We start from the raw sequence: 10,196 nt of genomic DNA, 5'->3' as shown, positions 1-10,196 counted from the left end.
AAATAAATAAATAAAAAAAAAAAAAAGAATATTTTACATTAAAAGACAAGTTAATGCTTCCGGATTCTCCAGTTATAGTATTTTCTCTCAAAAAAATGTAAATACAAAGGGTAAAAAAATGAAATTACTCTAAAAGACGGACAAAGAAAGAGAGGGTGACAACTTAAAGCGAAATTGGTTCACGGGCTGAACAATTTTTCAAATAATTGCGGAGGCTGGAGGCACAAAGGTTGAGGCTGTAGGTGGCATGGGAAAAAATGCATTTATGCGCTTTTCTTATTGAACCAAAAGGGATATCTACTAGCGCAGCAAAGTGAAAATGGTAAAAAAATAATTTAAAAGAGCCAGTCACAATAAGCATATCGTCGGTGGTTCGGTGGAGAAGAGGGAAGAGCCGGATGTAAGTAGAATTAAGCGGAGACATGGAAAATATGAAAAATTATTATTTTTACCACAGTTCTCAAATGGCAGCCAAGAGTTAACAAATGAAATCAGTCAAGCTTGAAAATTACTTAACCCTCATGATGCTCTGACCCACTCTTTGAAGCTTAGCTTGTATCTCTGTCTAGGGAGTGTACCTGTACCTTTGTGTGCCCGCATGACCAATACCGCTTCCGTTTCTTGATGCCTGCCTGCCATCATGTGTGTGTCGGTTTAGCCAGGTTTGCTTAGTCGCTTAGGCTGGAAAGTTGATCCAAAACTTTTGACCTTGAAAGCCGCACACAGCCGAACATACTCTTCCATTGCGTTGAGTGGTGTTTGGTTGAGTCTGTCTTTCATTGCCTTTCGGGGCCTGCGCCCCATTATACCCCTGTAGCCCTAGAACAGCTAGACGAATGCCTAGTTTGTTATTCTGCAGCATAGACTTTCAGACTTAAAACAAAAAAGATAACTCCTCAATGCAAACACACCCACAAACTAAAGGGATTCGCACACACACATACAACCACACACAAAGGAGAGGGGCATACCCACATTTACTGTTGGCTTAAGTCAACAATAGTCCAAATTTGAAATTGTAAATGTTTGCACTCAGTTCTCCAGAAGCCAGACTGGGGGGCAGGCAGGGCTGCCCCTTGGACTGGAGCTGCGACAGGTAGAGAGAGGGTGGCCTTTCCAAAGGGGTATCGGGTAGGTTGGGGGTCCTGAAGCCGAGGGCCTTGCCATTTGCCGCTATGTTTTACTAAAGTTTCGTGCTCTTGTGCAAATAGCAAAAGGATTCGCATTCGGCCTCGGATGCTCGACCTCTTCCTGAGTCTTTGGCCGTCGACAAAAGCGGATTACAATCATAAGCGAAAATTAATGAATTATTTACCAGCAGCTTAGTTAGGCGAACGAACACCACCCTGCGGCAATCCGAGGCGCCAAGCCCAAGCCCCAACCCCAACCCCAACCCCAACACCGAAACAAATGAGTAAGTGGAAATTGTTGCCACCATCCCCGACCCTAGCTTCCGCTTGCCGCTGCCGTTTCTCCTCCGTCAATGTCGAAAGTTTCCCCAAAGTTAAATGCCTACTACTCGTTGGGAAGAATGGGAAGGGTGTTTGATTCACGGGCTCTGTACCTGCCATCTGGTAATTAATTAGGCAAGTCATTTGTCAATATTATCTGCGACTGTTGTAAATTGCAGCAAATTCCACAAAATTTTACGGGGCGCAACACCTCAGGCATTCGCCAATTGCTTTTTTTTTGTTATTATTTTGATTTATGTCAAGAATACGCCCAGAACCCATCGAATGGAGTCATTAATCCAAAGCCTCAGTATGCTTAAAACTTTTAAGAAAATCTTGCAATACTTTATTAGAACTTTTGAGAAATTTCCATTTCCATATACAATCTTTTCCTGTGAAGCCTAACCCGCAGGGCTTTCCCGGACACTCCTAGTGTCTTCGCTTACCATCATGTGTAATTGGTAATCAATTTCAAATGTCGAAGTATCAATTAGCATAATTAAATGGCAATTTTTCATAGAACTTGCGCCTTAAAGGCCAGAAACTTTTGCCGATGCAACTTAGCCTACATAAAAAGGAAAAAAAAACTGGCACGAAATGCATTAAGAGTTTGGTAAAGTTGGATTTTTTTACGAAAAGCAGCTTGCGAAGTCACACCGATGAGCCCTTTTCAGTAAGCAAACACTCAGATACACTGAGAGTCAGTAGAGAGTATTGTGGTATAGTAATTATTTTCAGCGCACAGAAATCAGAAGCTCTTCCTTTGGCAGAACTCGTTGTACACTAGACAACATTAAAAGGAAGTTCTGGAATTGGAGGAACTGGTGCAGTGGTCTGATCGCAACAGATTGTAAGGCATATACATACATATATTTGTATGGTATTCAGAGCTCGCCCATTGGGATAATTAATATCGATTACAGCTCATTAAAGAACAAAGAAAGACAGTGCATGCTGCATGCTGTGCATTCCAGGATTCAACACCCATACTGCCCATCATTAAAATGACAAACACGCACGCGATGTTCTGGCCATGTCTTTGCCGCAAGCGGCTTACAATTGTGGCCAATGCAACAACATGAGCAGCAGGAACAGCTAGAACAGGAGGAGCAGCAGTAGTCTTTATTCCTTGGCTACCTTCCAAGTGCAAGCAACAATTTGGAAGCAGCCGCCAAAGCTATTATCCTTCCTTTCCCAGGACCCGGGCCGCTTTTTGCTACTGCCATAATGCCGCGCAAATTGTTTTTTTTTACACATGTGCGCCCAACATATTAAATTGTAAACATGCATAAATGTTGTTTATTGGGACAAGCCATAAACAAAGAAGGCCTACGGCTTACGGGGAGAAGTACACTGAGAGAGCTTCTGGGAGAAGAAAAATAGCTTTCTTCAGGCCTTAGATATGGTTTCTTTCAGTGAAATTCTGGAGGACTCCTTCGGCACACTTTTGGCATCCACTTCGAAGGGCTGTCATCCACTTCACTTCCCGAAAAAAGCGACAATTCGCAACGTGCCAAAAACAATTTCATGATATTTGATGACAATTTGAATAGCATCCCCAGGAAGTAGGGAACTCTGCTCTTTGAGGCTTAGCGAAAGTGTATCCTGTCAAAGGATATTATGCTCCGAAATTATTATAGTTGGCACCGAACAAACAACTTTTTGCCAAAGAAAAACACAACATAACACAAACAGGACCCCAGAGACACTGCCAAAAGTCCTTCTGAACCAAGTGGCATGTGGGTCGTGACGGGGAGTAATTACGACTAATGAGTGCCGCAATAGCGTTACCACAGCACGGCCGCCTTGCAATAAATGCATTCGAAAAAGTCACAAAAACTTCAAAAAATTCTTCGTTAAAAAGATACACTAGAGGTTACTGATTTATAAGTATGATTTTAACTGATTTTAAACTATGCGAGTGAGTTCTGGAAATGTCTATCCTGGGAAAGGACCGCCGCACCGTTCAAGAATCTGTAGAGATACCTTTTTTCAATGGTTTTATAAGTATAAATAGTAGATATCATTAGATTATAGCTCTATTGGCTATTGGCAACGATATTTTATATCCGGACTTCTGTAATATGTCACTGTTACAAGTATATTTCAAAACTTCGCCCCACCCCCTTGCGCCACCGCAAAAGACAAAAATCTGTGGCAACCACAATTTTGAAGATAGGAGAAAATTAAAAACGCACAATCATAGAGAATGGCCATATCTACCAAATTGCCGAATCTTGCCGAGTCCGAATCAGATCGGATTATTATTATAGCCAAAAGTAACAAATCAATTTGCAGTGGCTACGCAGCGCCCGTCGACACGTTCTGATTGATTTTCTGTCTCTCTCGCACGCACTCTTTGTCGTTTAATGTAGCCATACTGACTATGTATCGGGTATAAATGTAGAATTGCGGTCGCAGCAGTAACTCACAACGTTCACCCTCGTTAAAGTTGCATTAATTGAGACGCTATATACGGCTAGCCCTTTATTAATATTGGTATCTGTGACGGAGCCAACCAGAATTTGGTTTTCATTATTTTAGTTATTTTTTTGCGACAACTCACTCTTAAATCTAAAAATATATAACCACATTTTATTTACTGCCGCGAGCTTTTCTCTGTCTCCACGTTTGTGGGTGCATACATATGTGTGTGTGTGTGTGTGTGTGTGTGTGAGAGAGTGTATGGGAAGGTGTGTCTGTCTGTGCCTCTGGGGCGACCTCAAACAGAGATTAATGCAAAATATATATAATAAACAAAATATTTAAGATTTTGCAAGGCTCTAGGCGTGGTGCCAGAGGGCAGCATTGCCGCTTTCAAACGATCATTCGGTCCCATCTTTTTTGTCCTTTTCCGCCTTGGCAATAGCGCGCGTTGCCTTCTTTTCCTCGTACTTCTTAATCAGTTTGTTCTTGGTGGGAATCGGCTTGATGAGGCCCCATTGCACCAGATACCTGATGGACACCGTGGTGCCGCCCAAGGTGAGAGCGTATCGTAAGGGAGTGGCCACTTTATAGCACAGAAAAGCGATGGCATAGTGTCCCATATCGGAATGGGATAAGATGCTAAGATGCATGTACTGCAGCAGCGAGGGCACATCCACTCCGCTAAGACGAGACAAGACAAGACACAAACCATCACTGAGAATCCAGAGTTTCGGGAAGTCTTCAAAGCTTACCACTTCGACAGATAGTAGAAGCCGCCGAACCAGCCGACCGAGGTTACGCAATGGACCGGGATCAGCACATACCAATACTGCTTGTACATGTGCTTGAACCTTGCGAACAGCCCCATGTTGGCTGCATCCCCAAAGAGGTCGGTGGCCATTGTGGAAGAAGCCTTGATATCTGAGTTGTTGGTGGCAACTGGTGCTGGGGTCGGCTGTGCGGACTTGTGGCTAATGCATTTTTTTCTTGTGAACAGCCACGGGCTTGGAAGATATCGTGTGGCTGCCGTTGTCGTCCACTGGGGAGGTGCCAGGTCGCGGTTTCTCCGGCTCCAGATGATACCATCGAAAAGGCATCTTGCGTTGGATTTCGTAGTCAAGCTATACGACAAAAATCGATCAAATGAGCGCTGCTGTGCACCATGCCCAATGAGCCTCGTGAGCTGGGACATGGTTGCCACGATGGGGCGCTTGTCTTTTGGTCAGGTTTGGAGGGCTAAAGCTAGATGTTGTTGTATTGACTGTTGAGCTGATGAATATTTCTAGTTCGCTTGAACAAGAACGAACTTTTTGATGCTTTCGACGTTCGCCTGCTTTTTCTCTATATTTCACACAAACACTTCCATGACTGGCACAATATACTCAAGGAGGTCACTAATTGTATAACCTTTCAGCACTTGCTAATATAATTTGACTTTAGGTCTGTTCAGCTCAAGTTGTATTACCCTCTTTCAGAATAATGGTACGGGGTATTGGTAGGGGTAGGTAGGGGCAAGGCTGGCGGTCTGACACCATCAACAATAATGGTAATAGCAGCAAAAATAACCATAACTCTCACAGCAACAGCAAAAACACACTAGCAACAACAAGTTAAATTAACAAAAGCAACAAAAAGCCGACGGGGAAACTTATGTGCAACTTTTTCCACAGACAAACACAAACAAACATGTACTATATGTAGGTATGCGAATATGTGTGCGTGTAAGAATTAAAAAAGCCACATGCTTTGCTATGCCTCTCTATCTCTTTCTCACTGTTCTACTCTCACTACATTTCTGTCCGGTTTTACGAACTTCCAATGAATGATTTTGACCTGAATAGGGGAACCTAAAAAATATTATTTCCTTGATCCGGGACTTATTCCATTTATTATATACATGTTTCTTGGGGTTAGATGTATTTGCCTTCGCAAAGAGTAAAATTAATTGATCGTATTATGTATAACGCAAATATTTTATTCGTCTTTTATCGTGGGCAAATATAGCCTACAATGACGTTCACAGTATAATAGAGTCAAAGTCGGTAGAGCCATGTCCGTCTGTATTGCCGTCTGACTATTCGTTTGAACGATCGGTATGCTCTTCGTGTGGCAAGTTTCAACAATTTGCACATTGTTAACATTTGTTTGTCATTGTCGCAAACATTTAAATTTTGGGGGTGGGCGGTCATGAAGATACGGAGAGCCCTTCCGAGTTTCGCCTTGTTTTATTTTGTAATTATCTCTGGCACTCCAGCAGTCTTTGACAGTGACTCTATGAACATTTTTGTCATCAATTTGCGTTGAGTTTAATCAAACAGCTATAAACAACAAAGGTTTTTTTTATGGAATGACAACTGTGTGAGAGGGGTAAAATAAGTGGCGAGGAGAACGGGTGTACAAATTGGGAAATCAACATCCACAAGCTCGGTGTTTCTTTTTCCCACCATCTACCATTAACTTACATCGCACAACAGCTTGCACCAAAACTTTATTGCAATGTTCCTACAGATGCGTTCAACCAAATAGGAGCACACTTTGGTTCCTTTGGAAAGTGATTCCTTCCTTCGCTCGAATTAGTCCCAGAACTTGTCTTTGAATCGATCTTGTTCACAATACAAAGGCGATCTGGAATCAAAGCTCGTTCCAATTGCCTCTACAGAGACCTACACAATTCTATCGCACCTTAACCCTGGAATCCAGAAATCATCCAGAGCTCTGGAGAGTAAGTACTACATATACATTCAGAATGTTCTGCGAGGCCCCACATAAGAGTATATTTTTGTGAGCACAATAGTACACGTTCAAGTCCGTGCGTGTCTTAGTTCCCTCTGGATGTGTGGCTATGTGTGCAATTTTACTATTTATTTATCAAACAATATGCAGCTGTTGCATTTCCCATACGCATTTCCTACGTATTTTGAACTCAATGCTAAACCTAATGGAGTCTCTCTATCTCTCTCTCTCCCCTTCTCTCTCTCTCTATGAAAGCGAGCATGCGTGCGTCTGTCTTAAGTTCAAAAATGGCAATTCACTCGGCGGCAAAAGCTAGAACCTTCCTCGCATCGGATAGTTCGAATTTCTGGGGTGCTGCTTCTCATTCTCATTCCGGGCTCTGGCAATTAATACCCGGTACTTGAAAAGTTTAGGGATATATTAGTTTTGTGGTGATATTGCTTTTGTGTAATACCCAGAAGGAAGCATTTCCGACCCCATGAAGTATATGTACATATACGTTCTTGATCACTATCAATAGCCTAGTCGATGTAGCCATGCCTGGCTTTAAGAGCTAGGGCAAACAAAATTTTGTTTCCAGACCACTGTGATATCACACTGAATCAAGTTTGTTTCAGAATTCTTCCATTTTGCCCTCCCTCTCACACACTCTTCCTGATGCGAAGAGGCAAGCGAAGAAATGACTGGTTTTGATGTGAAAATAGAAAAAAAGTATAGATGTAAGAGAAACATTTATTTTTTAATTGAAAAAGATCAAATCTAATTTTATTAAATAACAATTTCCTCAGCGGCTCGACTTTTTATGAAATTTTTGTTTGGCAAAAATTAAATTTTTCCCTTTTGTGACACTGACTGAGTACCGAGTATAAAGTAAAGCCGCGACTTTTGACGCAGATCACAATATTACCCTAGCAACAAAGGATTTCTTATTCTGTTTTTCAGTTTCTCTTTTGGAAAGCAAATATACGCAAATAGAGGTTACTGGAGATTCGGTCATAGCTGTGTTATCTGTTAGTTTTGGGAATTGCGAGAATGCATTCATAAATCACATGTTTGGACTGTCTCACGGGAGCGAGCACCTCTGATTAGAGAGACAATAAAACGACAGTGCGTCCATATTTATTTTGACCAAACAAAAATTGGTCCAAATTAATGACCGTGCAGACCAGCAGATGCAGCAATGACTTTATGGAATGACTTTTGTAAGCGCAGCTGTGATGTGAGATGGGTTGCTACAGCAGCAGCTGTTGCTGCCTTCGAAGACTTAAAGCGTCCGTTGGAATCCCACCCATGAGTGGGTAATCCTCCGACCCGCACCTAAGCGCATTTGTATTAAATCGAACGTGTTCGTTCTCAGCCGGCGTCTTTGCCTCTTTCAAGAATGTTACACTGCAAAAAATAGGAAATAGGATATATATACAGAAATTCTAGGCATGATTGTGACGTCATTCAAAAATAATTATAGAATAAAATATACGAAGTAAAGGAAAAGAGTATAAAAGTATTTATAGGCTATGCCTGATACAAAAAAGATACAAATAGTACCATTTCATGAAATTTATATTGATTTTTGATTGAAAGAACGCCAAGAACCGATTCAGTTACATATTTGGAAACTGGTTGCTGTGAGGTTTCCTCTCAGTGTGAAGACTGTGCTGCTCCTGGAGCTACTGCTCCCTACTGTTCCTACTGCACAAACTGTTTTATTTATTGACTGCACGTAGCGTATATCCTTATAATTTTTGTATGTGAGCTCTACATATGTCTGAGCAGCCAAGGGAAGGAGCGATTCCCTACGTCTGTGTTCCTTTTTGCGCTCAACTGCAGGTCCAAATATCTACAACAATTTCTTCGTCAAATGGCATGCCCTCTTCCCTCTGTCTCAGTCTCTTTCTGTGTATGCAATCAACTGAAATTGAAACCTGCAACAAATGGCCATGTTTGACTTTTTGCCGAGTCCAGCTCCGGAGCCGTTCTGGTTCCGTACTCTCCTGGTGCGCCGTACATTTTCAGTACATTTCAACGGCTCTTGAGCAAATAAACGATTTTTGAATTTTAGATTTTTAAGCGACATCCGGCGGCAGCCCTGCAACGTATATCGTATATGGTATTTAGGAAGATTGAATATCGATTGGGTCCTTGTGTCTCTCTTTTAAATAACAGAGTGCTAGCCAGCTTGATTCTCATTTCCTGCTTAAGATTACTTTTCGCCTCGTTATGACTTGCACTGAATATGGAATACCCATTAAAGTCGGAGGTGGATTAAGTTCGGATACAATTAGGCACTTGTTGCTGTTGGCTTGTTGCTTTTGGGTTCCTCATTACATTTTTCATGTGAGGAAACTCCTTCTGATAGACATAATATCTTTAGTTGATCTACTCAGGATAAACTGTTGATGATCTGTACTGCTTTAACCTTTCGATTATTTGTATTTCCATCGTCAGCTCCTTTCCAACTACCGTAACTAAATGTATTTCCAGAGCTAGCCCCCGGATATTCAAAGAATTTCTGCTGAAAGTTCCCCCAATTATGAGTCTAATATGAACTTCCAACACCATGGCATTCAAAGTCAAACTATTTAATTGACTATTTCCTCGGAAATGGCAGATGTAGAAATAGTTTCCTGCTTGCCTCCTAAACCTACTCTCCCTCCGAAATGGGTTGGAATTTTAGGAAAATTTTTCAAATCCTCACAGACTTTCAGAAATGGTAGCAGAGAGAGTGCATATATCATATTTCTCTACAGGTTCCAGAGCGGGGAAAACAGACAAATTAAATATACACAGCTTGGCAAGAGGCTGGAAAAATAACTCAGGCAGGTACTTTAGCTTGGCACTAGGAGCGCCCCTCTTCCCCTCTTCCCCTTTTTCCACTCAGGTCCGCACAAAAGGATAATTTCATATTCGCGTCGCCTAACTTACGTAAATTGTTGAATCATACAATAAATAAAATGCAATGAATGTGCAAAATTTTCCTGAAAGAAAAGTGCAGACCTTGCGGTTTGCCCACCTCTCATTTTCCACCCTTCTCTTATTGTTGGTGCTCGCCATTCCCCGAGCGCAGTAAATAAATTAATGTCAACCGCACAACGTCATCGTCTTTGTCGTTATTATTATTATGTCCCGCGTATGCAGTTGCATGGCACGCATTTTTATGGCCGCCTCCTGTCCGGGGCCTCGTCCTTTCCCTTTCCATGGCCCTGGCCCAAGTGTAAGAGAGAATCAAGAAAACAAGCGTAAAGACTTCTAGATACCCGCTTATCAGTTTGACTTACCTTAAAGTATCAGCGTAACTGATTGTTTTTGAATTATAAAGTTTCTGTAAACAATTCGAATACATCAGAGCTTGTTCTCGGTTTCCAGAGGGATTACAAGTCGTATACCATTTAAGAATTGTCCTCAGTTTCCAGAGGTAGTACAATGAGCAGTAAAAAGCGAACTACTAACAATAACAATTAATAATTGAAATGCAAATGCAAGTCAGGCCGAGCCAAGGAGCAAGTTAAGTGCAAAATCAGAACCGGAATCAGAAAGCCGCAAACTTTTCATAAGCAGCCCGACAAAGGACTAGGTCCGGTTGAGACG

At 41.8% G+C, this 10,196-nt stretch overlaps 1 protein-coding gene across 1 annotated transcript; it reads right to left on the bottom strand.

The window, feature by feature from the left end:
* Positions 1-4,027: 4,027 nt before the first annotated feature.
* LOC117186506 (uncharacterized protein C18orf19 homolog A-like) lies at positions 4,028-5,204 on the bottom strand. The gene is made up of 2 exons (XM_033387387.1): positions 4,631-5,204; positions 4,028-4,559 (listed from the first exon to the last, which is right to left on the bottom strand). The coding sequence occupies exons 1-2, from the start codon at positions 5,068-5,070 to the stop codon at positions 4,277-4,279; spliced, it is 723 nt and encodes a 240-aa protein (XP_033243278.1). The 5' UTR covers positions 5,071-5,204; the 3' UTR covers positions 4,028-4,276.
* Positions 5,205-10,196: the final 4,992 nt, after the last annotated feature.

The sequence above is a fragment of the Drosophila miranda genome, chromosome XR, assembly GCF_003369915.1.
Source record: "Drosophila miranda strain MSH22 chromosome XR, D.miranda_PacBio2.1, whole genome shotgun sequence".
Classification (NCBI taxonomy): domain Eukaryota; kingdom Metazoa; phylum Arthropoda; class Insecta; order Diptera; family Drosophilidae; genus Drosophila; species Drosophila miranda.
This window is presented reverse-complemented; position numbering and strand designations above follow the sequence as displayed.